The 16,446-nt window shown below is 45.4% G+C and overlaps 1 protein-coding gene across 2 annotated transcripts in view; it reads right to left on the reverse strand.

Moving 5' to 3' along the window:
* Window positions 1-16,446, reverse strand: part of ADAM12 (ADAM metallopeptidase domain 12) — a 377,960-nt gene that overhangs the window by 103,059 nt on the left and 258,455 nt on the right. For both annotated transcript variants that reach the window (XM_008978894.5, XM_054243454.2), the window contains one exon: window positions 4,751-4,937. In XM_008978894.5, coding sequence (XP_008977142.1) covers window positions 4,751-4,937 — 187 coding nt within the window. The remainder of the gene's footprint in view (window positions 1-4,750; window positions 4,938-16,446) is intronic.

Raw genomic sequence — 16,446 nt, forward strand, 5'->3', positions numbered from 1 at the left:
TCTGTGCAAAGTACAAGGAAGGAGACAAACAGGGTTCTGTAGGAAGGATGAAGCTGGCAGTGGTACCTGCCGTGGTGGTCTAAGGGAGCTGAGGCCTGAAGGATGAGAAGCCGGCCTGTGTGGAACAATTTTGGGAGCAGTGTTTCAGGTAGATGGAATGGCAACAGCAGATGTCCCAAGGCTGGGCAGAGCTTGTGGGTGTTGGGAACAGGCTGTATGGCTGGAGTCTGGCAAATGTGGGAAAACAGTGGATGGGAGGAGGTGGAAGATGGGGATGGGTCAGAGGGGCCACGGCAAGGAGGGTGAGTGATAGTCTAATAATCTAAGAGCAGGGGGCCTTGAATGTGAGATTTAAAAAATATTGCGGCTGGACGCGGTGGCTCATGCCTATAGTCCCAATACTTTGGGAGGCAGAGGTGGATGAATCACTAGAGGTCAGGAGTTTGAGACCAGCCTGGTCAACATGGTGAAACCCTGTCTCTACTAAAAATACAAAAATTAGCTGGGTGTGGTAGTGCACAACACACACACACACACACACACACACACACATATATACACACATACACACACACACACACATATATATGTACATATATATATATACATGTGTGTATATATATATATATATGTATATAGCTCTGGTTGCTGGAAGGAGAATGGATTCTCAGGACATGATATTGGAAGCTGAGAATGAGGCAAGGAGGCCGTGTAGTTGTCCGGGTGAGAGGTGGCAGTTGTGATGGACATGGGCAGCCATAGGCAAGCCAACTATGCTGTGACCCGAAGCCAGAGAACAACAATCACAATGAGGCCAGGGCCAATGTTTCCATCGCCAGCAAGATCAGCAAATGAAATGAATCAAAAGTTTGGTTTCTTTTCCTCTAGGCAAGAAAACAAATCAGTATTAGCTCAAGCCAGGCCCATGCCTTGACTCTAAGGTCACTTTACGAGTGTTTGTAAGCCGAGCCCCAATTTCAGTTAGGAAAGGTTGTCTCCACCATCCTCAACCGTGACTGGCCTGGGGACAACACACTGATCATATTCACACGGGATACAGTCTCTGACACCTGGCTGACGTGTAGGCGGGCAGAAACAAACAAATGGGACAGCCTGCTATGAGAATAGGCTGAATCCGGCAAATTGAATTTTAGTAGGGCCAAGTGTGAAGTATTGAGATTAAGCCTAAAAAAATGAATGACACAACTGAGATTTATTACTTTTTATCCAGCGCTTTAGTGGATTTGAGACTTACTAGGAATTCACACCTGCAAAACTGGAGCCTCCCTCACACAAATAGATATTCAAAGCCCAGGGCCAAGGAAGTGGTGCTGCCCTATTGCCCACCACCAAGCTTTTCTATTTTTTTTCTTTTTGAGACGGAGTTTCACTCTTGTCACCCAGGCTGCAATGGTGTGATCTCGGCTTGCCACAACCTCTGCCTCCTGGGTTCAAATTACTCTCCTCCTTAGCCTCCTGAGTAGCTGGAATTACAGGCACCTGCCACCATGCCCAGCTAATTTTTGTATTTTTAGTAGAGACGGGGTTTCACCATGTTGGCCAGGTTGGTCTTGAACTCCTGACCTCAGGTGATCTGCCCACCTTGGTCTCCCAAAGTGCTGGGATTACAGGCATGGGATTAAGAACAACTAAGGTATGGTAAGAGAACATGGTAGTCTCTAGAGGAGGCATGGAAGCAAGGATGGTTGTCAGAGAAGAATGAAGTGTGCCTGTCATAATGAATGAGTTTTCAAACACTTCTGACCAGTTCCTCATACTCAAGTCTTGTTAGACTCTACATATAATATGAGTTACGTATTACTTTCTACAAATACTCCACCACTACTGTGGCTTCTATTACGCAAATACGACAGACTGTCTAGAAACACAAAAGCAGTAGAACCAGTTCATTTCAGAACCGCCACGTGTGAGAAAGCACAACGGCACCTCCCACTCCGTCCTGTGTGTACACAGCCACCCAAGCAAACATTTCTTTTCAGATAAGGCAGCAACTTTCCTATTTGACTCATAATTATCCAAACTAATGGAGGGGAACAATGGCACAGATAATCCCTAAAGAAAGGGCAATTCAAAAATAATTTACATTTGCCTTTGGGATGTCTTATGTGATTTTCTCCAGTAGATTTACCGTCTTTGTCTCACTCAGAGCTTGCTTAGGCTGATGTTAAAATTGGTTTGCATTCCTGAATGAGTAGCAGATGGAGAGGGAAGGAGTCCTCCGTGGGGGAGCTGAACAGTCAGGAGGCTTCAGGCTGGACTAAAAAATCCATAGAGAGAAAGAGCTGATGGTGACACTCCCTGCTTCTCTGTGCCCTTCGAGGGGCAACTTGGGTTCTCACTAAAATCTAATGTAGAGCCTTGTAAAAATGACAAACAATGGCCCAGGTTTATATCACAGCCGGTGTGTACCCTGAGTGCAGATTTATTCCCAATGCTCTGTGAAGAAAAAAGCAAATGTCTACAGAAAAATCAAGAGTCTGCAAACTGGTCTTCATAATAGTTAACATTCAGTGGGGACAGAAAAATGCAGGGAAAAAGCAATGCAGTTGCTGCATTGCATAAACAAGATTAGATAGCAGTCTTTCTACTGATTTTTTTTTAAAGAGTGAAATAAAGGCAGGTAAGTGGGGCAGGAAATGTCCCTTTCATATTTACCACAGGTGCTAACCAAAACAATCTCCCATTGAATTCCAATTTGCAAGGATTCCACATATTTGAAATTATTTTTCTCACCATTTTCATTATACACATGCATTTTAAGTCAAAGATGCTTTCCCTTCCATAAAAACAATCACAGCTCTTTCTAGAGAGAAAGACTGAGAACCGTGTTGACGGCATCGATGCCTTCCCTTTTCAATTTAAAGGTTCATTTGCCCTAAAACCTGCATTATTAACAAAGCAGTGTTGTTATTCCCATTCTCCCCATTTCTCCACAAGTCCAAATGACTGGATATTACAATCATGCTTCTAGAGAGCTGTAAGCTAAAAGAATTAAAATATGGCTGGCAGGTAGAGACCAAGTTCGTACTCCTAAATGAAACCAGAAACATATTTGAGTGTCATTTAAATTATCAAGTTATAAATCTCATAACGTAGGCAGCGTGCATTCAACAAGGTACTCAGAGCAAAGAGCCTGGAAAACAAAATGCAACTGTTCTACTTGTTTATGACCAGGAGAGCTACAGCTCATCACATCTCCAAGGTTTGGAATCAAAGGCAAAAGCTTTGAAGAGTGAAATAAACATGCTGTGGGACCACAGAGGCTGGTCTTTAAATCCATCACTAAGACAGGTAGCCGGGAGAAGCACAGGATGAAAAGTCTCCTGAGCTTGTGGCGGGGAGGTTGAGGATAATTTTCAAGCTCTGTTCCTTAGGATTAGGATACAGTCTTCTGCCACCAAGCAGCAATGTGAAGGTGAGCCACAGTACCAGATGGAAGAATTCCTCTCCATCATGTGACGGGGCAGGAAATGAAAAAGAGGTTCTGAGCACCTGCAATAGAAACTCTTAGAAACACACACAAGCAGAATGCCTGGCCTGAAAGAATGAATGTGAAATTACAGTTCAAAGTCCTGAACTGGTTCAGATAAGAGCAGTTTTAGGGGAACAGACACCTATTCACAGGTATGAAGGGAATTCTAAGAATAAGAAGGCATTATTTGGGATAACCTCTACTGTTTCCCAGTAGAAACATGATTTAGAATGAACCAAGAATAATATTCATTAAATGTTGAGTGCTCAGCAGCGGTCTACCGAAGTTAAGTCAGGAGAGAGCAATGTTAGGAGGAACCCGGAAGAGACTGTCAGATATATAACCACAAGAGGAACGGGAAATCCAGAAATGAAAAATCAGGAAATAGTTGATGATTTCCTATCTGTTTCTGCTCGTTTAAATTCAGGGCATCCAGCCAAATGTTGGGAACAATCGCCTTTAATCCTTGTTAAAAGAGCTCTACTGTGGCCTCTGTTGCCCGCATAATGCCAGACAGAAAAGGGGCAGGCCAGCCTTTGGGGTGGAGGTTTCATGGGGTTACACAAGCGCAGACTCCCTCAGGCAACCACTCTTTCCAGTGCTGCTATAAAAAGGAAGACCTTTTATGAGCAGATCCGGGAGCTGGTGGCCAGAAAACACAGCCTGCTTGGAAGGTCCCAGGACGGAACTAGGGCAAACATTTGCAGCTTGGTCTGTATAGGTAAACAAGGCTCCTGAGCCACACCACGTGGGGGAAGGCCCAGTTCACCTCTGCACAACTGTGTGGGCAAAGAGGAAGAGTTTTCTGCAAATTATAATGAGAACCCAAACTTGCTAATGAAGAAGTCTCTCTGTGGTCTTTCGGCTCCAGGGGAAGGAGAGCTGCTAGAGAGTGGGTCAGGGTGCCATGCTGTCTTGCTTGCCATAGTGGGGCCAACCCTGGGCCTAGGACCACAGGAGGATCTCTTGGGAGATTCCATGAATGATGATTTTGTCATTCCCTGACCCCAACGATGTGACTTTACCCAGCATGTTTTAATGAGTCTGAGGCTGGCATGTGCAATTCGGTGATGGGGATTTGGGGTTATGGCTGTGCTTCACCATCTAATATCTGCCACTCCCAGATCAACTAGGCACTTCCATCCCCCAGACACCACATCATCTAGGTGGCAGCACCTCTCCAGATGTCCTAGTGTTGGACATCCACAAATTGAGCTCTTGGTTTCCCAGAAACAGAAAGTTGTGTATCCTTCTTACCCTTCTTGCCCACGTCTGAGAGGGCGGTAGGAAGACGTCATGTACAGTAAGGCTTGATGTGTTGTGATACAATCCACACGAACCCCGGACACTCTCCAGGTTCTTCGCTGGGAAGAGTTTGTATCTGTTGGTTGCATTTTTCACTGGTTCTAAGACATAGGTTTCATTTTCAAACATAATAAGTCCCCTGTTGAAAAAGAAATAAGAAAAAACATGTAATTTTTAAGGACAGCTTGTTTATGGCTAATGCACAGTTCTTAACAAGAGAGAGAATGAAAAGAGAAATACCAACGTATTTATTTTCTCAGAGTTTAATGGGATATTTCTGTGCCATATGTTTTCATTGATTCATTTTGCAAATCTTTTGGAAAGTTAGCCTTGGAATTTCCTTTTGTTTGAAATCTTTTATGGTAAAGAATACAGTGCATTTTGCTTTTGTGTGTTTTTATCTTTCTTTTTAATGTCTCAAAGACATATTGCCTGGAAGGAGGAGGAGGAAAAAGATGTTTCAACTGCTTAGAAGATAACTGTATCTGAATTACCAGACATATTTCAGAAGGGAAATGTTTAATTTTTTTAAAAATTTCAAGGCCAGGTGTGGTGGCTCATGCCTGTACTCCCAGCACTTTGGGAGGCCGAGTCAGGTAGATCACGAGGTCAGGAGTTAGAGACCAGTCTGGTCTGGTTTCACATAGTGAAACCCCATCTCTACTAAAAATACCAAAAAAAAAAAAAAAAAATTAGCTGGGTGTGGTGGCAGACACCTGTAATGCCAGCTACTTGGGAGGCTGAGGCAGGAGAATTGCTTGAGTCCAGGAGGCGGAGGTTGCAGTGAGCCACGATCGCACCATTGCACTCCAGCCTGGGAGACAGTGCAAGACTCGTCTCAAAATAAAATAAAATAAAGTTTCGATAGCCTCAGGGATACAGCAGATTCTAGTTACGTGGATAAACTGTGCAATGGTGAAGTCTAGTGCACCCATCACCCGAGTAGTGTACACTGCACCCCACAGACGGTCTTTGATTCCTCCCCCACCTCCTGCCCTCCCCCTTCTGCATCTCCAATGTCCATTATATTACTCTGGATGCTTTTGTATACCCATAGCTTACTTTCCACTTAGAAGCGAGAAAATGCCATTTTTGGTTTTCAATTCCTGACTTACTTCACTTAGGATAACGGCCCTAGTTCCAACCAAGTTGCTGCACAGCCATTAGGAAATCTTTTTAGAAAAGGACAATTTCCACATCCAATTATTTATCCTTATCAGCCCTGTTCCCTAAATAGTTGATGGAATTATAAGAACGAGCACAAATTCATATTTTTGTATTTACATGGGAGGTGTGTGAATTAAGGAGCCCCCTTGAGTACACAAAGCATCAGCACCGCTCCTTCGAGGCTGGGGGCTGGGCTCTGCATCCCGTGTTCAGCTCTTTCCGGAATCAAGGAACACCACAGGGACAAATGCCAGCCCAGTGCTGCGAGGGCAGCCTCTGGAGTCTGGCAGTTCTGGGTTTGAGTTCAGGTCTGTTACTTACTAGTTATATGACCTTAACTAATTTGTTAGTCTCTTTGAGCCCTGGTTTCTTCACCTATAAAATGGGGATAATGGTACCTACTTGTTAGGGTTGCTACGTCATCGAGTCAAAACTCTTAGCTCAGGGGAGGCCCCAAGTCAGTGCTTGAAGGGTAGTAGCTCTCTTTACTACTAATAAGGGCAGATCTATGAATTAGGCATCTGTTCGCATGTTAATCAAAAGACTGACAATTTCAGGCAAGTCCTATATTTTGTTAACCCATCTGCTCATAGGAACACTGGTCATTCATGGCTCCCTGATATAAAAGATAACATTAATAATATAAATACATTTCTGGGAATGATAATAACTGAGAAAGAACCTTTTGAACCAACCTTTAGGTTTGGGAATAAAGGCATAGATTCTTTTTAAAAATGGACAAATTTGCTGAAGACTCTAACCTGCAGAGACAGAAGGTAACATTTAGCCATGGACCATGACACATGTCTGACCTTCTGAAGCTCGAAGCTAAGGCCATGTCCCACTCTGGGAATGAGTAATGCTAGCCTTGGGCTGCCAGGTTCCTTCAAATGATGGGGACCTTGGCCTGCAGGCTGGTTTTCATTTCTCTTTGCTAAGGTGGGGCAGTGAAGTGCTTTAATTTGAAAGGTGCTTCCTGATGCTGAGAGAAAGGTTTTCTTTGGAGAAATGACAATTTGGGTAACAGCAAACTGGCAGCTCTGAATTCCCATGTGTCTAGTACCTTATGTTATTTAGCAAGGTGACCACAATCTCTCCACTTTAGAAACACATAAAATTTTCAAGCAAAATTCATCTCACCAACCTTTCGTGAGATATGAACCTCCTTAGACTCACCCTAGAACAAGTCACATACACACCTGTAGGGGCTAAGAGAAAAATTTTCCCTTTGCCCTCTGAAGTTTCACTAAAAGTCAACTGACAAAAGGCAGAAATATGATAGGAGAAAAGACAGATAATTTTATTTTAACATGTATGGCACAGGTGACTTATAGAAGAATGATTACTCAATGGGGATACAGATGGTTCTACAAACTTCTTCTTAGGGGAAAGGGAGATAGAGATGCACGGGTAATTTTAGGGGATGAGTAAATGACTTTTAGGGGAATTAATTGGGCTTGAAGAACATACAATGGTCTGGGACCAAGTCTTTTGGGCCTGCGGAGCAGACGACAGTTATGACCAAATTCTGTCCGGATGTGTCAACAGGCTTCCTTCCGTCCTTCTTCCTGTGACATTAATGAAAACTCACAGAGGAACCAAGGTGAATGATTTCTGTTTTGGAGGGTCCATAGTTTAGGCAGATAAGGGAATCTCAGAGAATTACTTCATCCTGTGCTTTGGGAGAGACAGATGGGGTAAAGATGGGTACCAGGGGCCAGAGAGACCTTGAGGGTTTTTCTTCAGCTCAGCATGTAGAGAGCCCCAACATACACAACCACAACATTTTGCTAATTATTTTAGCAGAGTCAGGGCTGAGGATGAGGTCTATGGAAAGGGAAATGAGGTTTAGGCCATTACTTCTAATATCTAATAATATATAATGTTATATAATAGTATATAATGTTATATAATATAAATAACATGTTATATAATATATAATAATTAGTTCTAATATATAATTTATATTGCAGCCACCCAAGGATCTGGGTATACCTCAATCCTTGAGGAACAGCTGGTCAAATTGCAAACGCCATCAGTTTTCCTCAATCTAAGCGTCTTTCCAAAGAAGGGACCGTGGAAGATGTCCTATGTCATTCACCCCTGCTCACCTCTTTGTTCAGTCATTCACTCATCCTATGCTCATCGATGGCGCACTCATAGGTACTATTTAACAACCCTTAAACTTTAATAGATCGACCGTATTTCAACGCTCACATGATATGGAAGGAAGAGGTTGGAGTCAGTCAAATATCTGTTTTGAACACAACTGGTAAGCAAATGCAGACGAATCAATTCCTTATTATTTAACTGGCTCACTCCACCAATCCTGTTTTAGGAGTTGTCATCGGCAATGGGAGAAACAGATATACCACACTCAGGATGCTCGCATACTAACTGATAAGGCAGCATCAAGATACCTGGGACGATTAGAAATCACATGAGAGCTAAGACATACGTTCGAACTGTAACAATCAATTCTTCAGAGAAGAGGGAGTCCAATGTAGTTGGGAGTAACTAAAACATTTTTTAATATTTTCAAATCCCAAATTTGTAGCAGTCGTTACGTAGTCATGAAGATGTTCTCACGTCTCTTTTAAGTTATCCAAAGGCCAGACTGATGAAAAGTCCTGATGTGAACTGTTGTCTCCTCGACACTGTGTCCACGTGTGCCACCAAACAGATCATTCAGGGATTCCTTTGGTTGTCAACTCTGTGGGGTGGCTTGTGTTTTCTCTTTCTCTGAAATGTTCTTTATGAAATAAAATGTAGATTTCAAACTTTGGAATATGTAGAAGAAGATTTTTGTTTATTAAGGTTGGTTTTTAAAAGCCTAAATTAAGGAGGTAAACTTTAAAAAATAGGCAAGGGGGAGGCGGGGATTGGTGGCTCATGCCTGCAATCCCAGCACTTTGGGAGGCTGAGGTGGGTGGATCACCTGAGGTCAGGAGTTCGAGACCAGCCTGGCCTACATGATGAAACCCCATCTCTACTAAAAATACAAAAAGTAGCCTGGAGTGGTGGTGCGCACATGCAGTCCCAGCTACTCGGGAAGCTGAGGTGGGAGAATTGCTTGAACCTGGGGGGTGGAGGGTCCAGTGAGCCAAGATTATGCCACTGCACTCCAGCCTGGGTGACAGAGTGACACTCCCTCTCAAAAAAAAAAAAAAAAAAAAAAAAGGTCAGGGGAAATGGAAATGAACACCATAGATTCTGCCCTAAAAAGAAAATGGCAGTAACATTTCGTTTTGTATTGTAACATTTTCAATTTTACATTGAATCTAAATAAGCTGAACACTTAGTATAAAATATGTCACCATGTTCTAATCATGGGAAGCGAATTACTGAAAAAGGTTTTCTACTTAGTGGAAAAATTCTAGCAATTGTAACTTAGACTAAAACTATTCTCTTATCTTTTTTTATCTTTTAAGTCATCCAAAGGCCAGATGTTGAGAAACCAGGGTGAAGGCCTTCCCTTTTCTGCAAACAATTGGCAGCCTATAATAAGCTTAATTAAATAATTGCTTTGGACTGCCTTGGGTATAATTAATCATTTAGCTCTAAAGATTGCTGGAAACAACAGCGGACACAAAATTCAACCATTCAGGGTTTGCGAGATACAACATTTTGATGTTCTCACAGCCCCACTGGCCCTGAGTTAGATAAGTAATGTAACTTGTTAAGTTGAATGTCATAGATATTTAGTTGTAAACTTGAAATTGGTTAATCTCGAGCATGGAATTTAAATCCAATGGACTTTGCATGTGGAGTTCTTTCTCCCTTGGTAGCGTAGGGGGAAAAGATGAGAAGAAAGTCTCTAATGTTGGGGAAAGATGAAGACCGTGGGCTTCCTCTCTAGAGGGACAGGAGGTCAGACAACACCACAGACTCAGGCCAAGTTCTGGGGCAGAGAGAAAGGGGTTCTCAGGGTGGTCAGAGTCAAGCCCTGTGGTACTCTTCTAGGGTCCAGGTTCTGGGCTGTGCTCCATACGCTGATCACTCTGCTGACCATGGCTGCAGCTCTCGCCATGACCCCAGATTCCAAAGTGCGCAGGTAGCAGAGCTGGGGACCCAGTCGGGACCTGTGCGTCCGGGGCTTGGTCCTTTCAACCCCATACTCGCCTGCTTCCCTTTGTGCAGTTTTGAGAGGGATGAGGGGCTGGGAACCAGCAGGAGCAGGAAAAAGGTGGCAGGGCATGGTGACTCACACCTGTAATCCAAGCACTTTGGAGGCCAAGGCGGGCAGATCATGTGGGGTCGGGAGTTCAAGACCAGCCTGACCAACATGGTGAAACCCTATCTTAAAAAAAAAAAAAAAGAATAAAAAATAAAAAAACAAAAAAGCAGAATTAGAAAGGAAAAGGACTAGAATTAGAAAGAGAAAATGGAGCCGCTGCTTTAAAAAGCAGCAGCCTTCCTTTACAATGTAAAATCCTATTGTTTTTCCTTGACTGGAAACAGAGGAATCTATTAAATATTAGTTGATTATTTTAGCTTTCAAAGTGAACACTCAGGAGACCTATATTTCCTCAAGATAAGTTTTTGTCCTTCTGAAAATTCTGTTTTTAATCTCCAAAGCCAGGGTGCAGCGGGCACCAGGGCCGCCTTGTGTTGCCTGATCCTGATTTTTCTGGCTGCATCCCGGCAAGCAGGAGGGTGGCGCATGGATTTTGACTGCCTGTAATAAGATGATGATTAGAAAACATGAATTATCCCGGCTGGTTCCATGTCCAGCTGCTAACTGAATTTCCTAGAAAAAGACTTTTGGTCTCAGTGTGGTGCTGTCAGTCATACGGTGGAAAAGCAGCTGGCGTGAAATTTAATTTGGGATTTCTTTTTCTTTGGAGGAACTTGTGGGTAAAAGCAATATCTCACCTCATGCATGTTTGATAAACAGTCATGGAAGCAGTATTACTTAACACATAAGCACCACAGGGCTTCAGTAATCTCCATGTGAACTACTCAGGTACAATCAAAACAAATACGTTTTATCCCTTCACTGTGTGGAAGGCACCAGGCTGGACATGCAAAGACACCTTGCCTGTGGTTCCCATTTCAAATAGAACTCATGACCAGGGAGTGGGAGCGCTACAGAAGAGGTAGGAGTTTCAACTGTGACAAAACATACTAAGAGTAGTAATTACCAAGGGCTGGGCGCACTGGCCCATGCCTGTAATCCCGGAACTTTGGGAGCTGAGACTGGAAGATCACTTGAGGTCAGGAGTTCTAGTTCAGCCGGGGCAACACTGTGAAACCCCATTTCTACTAGCTATACAAAAATTAGCTGTGCATGGTGGTGCATGCCTGTAATCCCAGCTACTTGGGAGGCGGAGGTTGCAGTGAGCCAAGATGACACCACTGTACTCCAGCCTGGGTGACCGAGTGAATGAGATACCATCTCAAAAAAAAAATAATGAAGTGTTATTACCAGCACATCAATAATAATAATAGGAGCTATGATGTATAAAAAGACTCCCTGAGTCAGGCTCCTTTTTAAAATTACAGTGCTATATAAAAATAGTTCACATAACATTAAGTTCACCCCTTGAAAGCATGAGATCCAATGGTCTTTAGCATATTCACGGAGTCATGTAAACATCACCACTGTCTAACTGCAGAACTTGTTCATCATTCCCCCGAAAATTCTGGACCTATTAACAGTCACTCTCGACGCTTCATGGTCCCCATGAGCCAGGCTCTCAAATGTATTATTTTCTCTAATATTTACGGCAATCCCGTAAAGCAGACAACATGAGCCCACTTCACCAACCAGGAAAATGAAGATGGGCACTCCAGTTCACCGTAGGGGGTAGAATAGTGTCCCTGTCCCCTAGAAAAGATAGGTTTAAGTCTTAATCTCTGGACCTGTCAATGTGACCTTACTTGGAAAAGGGACTTTGCAAATGTAATTCAATTAAGGATCTCAAAGATGAGATTGTCCTGGATTAGGGTGGGCCATGAATCTAATGACACATGTCCTCGACTGAAGAGGGGACACACAGACGCAGGGAAGAAGAAAGCAGAAATGGGAGTGACAGCTACAAGTCAGCGCACACCCAGCGACGGCCAGAAGCCACCCGAAGCCAGGCGGGAGATGTGGAAGGGATTCTTCCATAGACCCTGCAGAAGAAACCAATCCTGCTGATCCCTTGATTTCAGACTTCTGGCTTGTGGAACAGTGAGAGACTAGAGTTCTATTGTTTGAAGCCATTCAGTTTATGGCAGTTTCTTAAGGGAGCCCTGTGAAACAGACACAGCCATACAGCTGATGAGCGGCAGGGCCAAGACGTCCCAGTCGGGACCTGGCTCGTGGGCCTGGTCACTTGTCCTCACTACACTGGATGGTCAGCCTCGTCTGCAGGGTCACGCACAACCCTCATGCTGGGAATGACCTTCCAGGCTGATGTATGACCTTCGAGGTCCAGGTTAGCCAACCCTTCTGTCCGGATCCCCAGCATCTGGGGCCCTTCTGCAGAATTCCTCACGTGGTTTTGTGCAACCTGCTTCCTGTCACTTACAACATTTTAATGTTGATCTCTGGCTCCCTTGACACACCCAGGAAATATTTTCCTTATTTCTGTTGTTTTTCTCAGAACGAGCACTGCAACTGTCATGGTCACACATGACCAGTAGGTGAGTAAGTGATCACTAAATATTTGCGGGACTATTGTACCAGCATCAGGCTGAATTAGTGGCTTTGACATGTGAGCCATGGATAGCCCTGGTGGGCTGGTGGTATCTATCATACGATCAAGGAGTGTTTTTGAAATATGACCTTCTAGAATGTGCAACATGGTGATGAAGGGAAGGGTAGAGAGGGAAGTGGGGGAGACAATTTTCAAATCTAAGAGAGAGGTTGAACGAGGATGGTGACAGAAGAGAGGGATGAAGGAGCTGCCAGGGGAGAGTGTGCAGGGCCTGGGTGGCTGAGGTAGGCAACAGAAATCTCCCTGGGGTCAGGCTTATTGGCTTGAGATGGTGTGGACCTTCTGGACAAGAGGTCAGGTAGTGAGCCAGTCTGGGGACCTACCCAGAGGAGTTTGGATTAAGACATCCTGAGTTTTGACTGACAGCGGGGCCTGGGGAGAGCTGAGAGACTTGACCTTGAGTGTCCTTCAGAGTAGATGGCACCTGGCAAAACCACCGTGGCTTCCTGTGGCCTGTGCGTCAAAGCCTCTCTCTGACTCACACATGTGTCCAACAAGATTCCTGTGAACAGCTGAGGTGGGCTCCCAGGGATGGCTCTTACAGGATTTCACCCAGAAGTCCAAAAACCTCTAAGGGAGGAAGCAGAAGGGAAGCAGTGTAGAAACCTGGCTTGAGATACCTGGCCAGAGGCTGAAGGAGGCCAGGTGGGCTAGTCAGACAGATGCTGGCGGAGCAAGCGCCACAGATGCAAAGGTGAAGGTCAAAGTGGTTTTACCTCCATTCCGTGGCAATTTCCTCCTTCATATGATCTACTGCACTTTAAATAGTTTTTAAAAAGTGGATTGGCCAGAATGACGGTTTATGAACCGTCTGACCTTTGGGAGGGCCCATCTGTTCCTGCACTATTTCCTGAGTACTTGTAACATGCCAGGGTCTAGGACACAGCTGTGTTGGGGCACCTGGTCCCTGCCTTCCTGGAACTCCCTGTCTGCCAGACAGAAAGGCCAAGGCAAGGTCATGTCCATGCACCTGACCTTCTGGGGAGTCAGATTCATACACTGCAGTTCTTGTAGCATAGCAGGTGCTGTGTAAATACGTGTTTATATCCCTGTCTAAAGGCCCCTTGTAGAATGAGGCATGGCAGTTACTTAGGCGTGAGACAAGGAAGGATGGGGGCCGTAAGACAGGGACATAAACACATATTCCCAAGGCACCTGCTCTGCTCCAGAAACTGCAATGTCTGAGAAAATGCATGACAGCACGCGGCTGAGCCAGATGGCGAGGAGATGGTGACACCAGGGGAGGCTTCTGGGAGTAGGAAGCAGTGATTGACTTGGGCCTTGAGGGAAGGGTGAATATTTCAAAGTCCAAAGGGAGAGCGGGGAGTGGTGTGTCCCAGGCAGCGGGGCGGCACAATGCATGTGGGGGCATGCTCTGGAAATGGCCAAAAAACAGCATGGCGGGAATAGGGTGGTTTCCTCGGGAGGGAGATGGTGGGACTGAAAAAGAAGGTTGGATCCAAATTGTGCAGGAGGTTTTAGCCGAACACGTATGGACCCAGGGGTCAGCCAGGCTTTGGTTTAAGATGGAGTTTTGCCCACTATCACTGAGAGGCTGGGAGAAAGTCACTTTCTCAGTCTCTGCTTTTCACCTGTAAACCAAGGAGCATGACATCTGCTCGTGGCTTTTGTGAGCTTCCCAGGTGGACAAGGAAAGGTGTGGTGCCAATGCAGGAGAGGCCCCCGTCTGCAGCTGGGATGAGGAGCTGGGTCAGTACCTGGTGATATGGGGATGGGACAAAGGGCTTTGTGAGGATGGCAGTCTCAAGGTGAAAAGTGCGTGACAACAGCGCTGGGGGTTGGGGAACGAGCTCCAGGCGCCTGAGGGTGCCGTGCCTGAGTTGGCTCCTCAGGTATCAACACCTACCCCATCCTCATGAAAACAGGGATCATAACAATATTGACAAATAAAGTATGAACAACCCCAAGGATCACTCCACCCCCACGGAGTGGGCATGCATGTGAGTGTGTGGTGTGCGTGTGGGGACGTGTGCAAGTGGGCACACGTGTGAGTGACTGTGCACACCTTGTGCTCAGGTGTCTCCAACCCCATTTAAAAAGGAAAAGACTATGATTACAACCAGTCTCTAGTGCACGATCTGATCCAGATACCACTTTCTCATCTAGCAAGTTTGCTTGGCTTGGGTCTTTGAAAGCACAGGTGGGCCCTTAAGAAATTCAGCTTCAGTTGAGCCTCTGTGCCTGCAGGTGATGAAGACTTGGGGCTCACTCCCACAGCAAGAGCCCATGAAACTCCTCCTGCCAGACACCTGAGTCTACACTGAGAGAGCGGAGCAAGAGAACCAGAAAAATAAGGGAAAGACAACCTTTGCCCTCCAGGAGCTCACGCTCCAGCCAGAAGCTGAAGGGGTGGAAACTTGGCATTTAGGAACAAACTCAGAAGAGGGGTGCATGGCTGTTTTGACACCCCAGCAGGAGCAGGACAGGGCTGGATGTCTGTCCCGTTACAAGGTACAGTAGGTCAGTTCCTCTGGGCCAAGAGCTGGATTCTCTCTCCATCTCAGCAACAGTTTGATGCCTGTGCCCTGCAGAGCTGTGGATTATCCGACACTCACGGCAGCGTCTCCAGGCTTCCTGGCTGGCAGGAATGAGAGGCACCAAGCCGTGAGAGCAAACGGGGGACCAGAATGTAAAAGAGGGAGGAGAATCACAAGCACTGCACCAAAACCATATTCACTGGGAGTTACGCATCAATGGGAGACATATGACACGGGACAAAATTAGTGTAGGGCCTCGACTTCACATTCAACTTGGAGTCATTTCAAAGTAAGAATCAACTCCACGGCTGAACTCCTTTTTGTGACCTATTTTCGACGTTGCACTGCGTTCCCCCTATTCGAGAGCTGTCTCCTCTTTAATCCCCTTTCTACTGAGATCTTTATGCTGTTTTTCTCTCCGTATCATTTTCGCTTCAAACTTCAAACGACGAAGAGCAACTTGTTGGGTTCCCTGCTGCTCACTGATGATCCCGTGTGTCTGAAGCAATGTGGGATGTTCTTTCTCTGCAAAACTGGAATCTATTGGGCTGTAATTAATACGTCTTCTACACTCCCAAGCTTGCCTCCACGTTCCTGGATCTTCATGTGTTTTTGGAGCACACCACGTTTAATACAATGTATAATCCCCGTTTTCCTTCTTAACACCTACCAGCTGGTGCTACTCTAGTTGCATTGTCTTACCCTTTATTTCTAGTCTCAATCGATTCTTCTGTCAGTGAGCAGTTGATCGAATACAGCTTCCCCTCGCTCCAGTCTGATTCTTGACTTGAAAGATCACAAAGTTGACTGCACAGCTCCGGAATTTCTCTGTTGATGCACGGTCTGCTGCTTTTGTAACAACAGCACAAAGATCTGGGAAGTCAGAATTCTCAGGAGCGCCCACAGCGAGGAGTTCATTAGACCCGCATAGCGTTCCTCGCCGTTCCCATTCCCACTTGGTGGTTGATACCAGACGATGCAGCACTTCTGACTTTTCCTGAAATCCCAGATGCTACGATTTCACAATATTCTTTTCTGCCAAATGATGGGTCTGTGCCTGCTCCTGGGGATGGGAGGTGAACGTGAAGACTCAGACATGACAGAGTCTGGCCAGTGAGGTCATCGTCACCATGCGGAAGGCACTGGCAACCCTGACAGCTGCCTGCACTTTGCGGGAGGCTGGAAGAGCTAAGGCAGTGTGCCTGGCACAGAGTGACAGCAGGGCCGGCCTGGGAAGAGGGATGGAGGGTCGTGACCGAGTGGCGAGGCTAAGCCC

This window comes from Callithrix jacchus, chromosome 12 (genome assembly GCF_049354715.1).
Source record: "Callithrix jacchus isolate 240 chromosome 12, calJac240_pri, whole genome shotgun sequence".
NCBI lineage: Eukaryota > Metazoa > Chordata > Mammalia > Primates > Cebidae > Callithrix > Callithrix jacchus.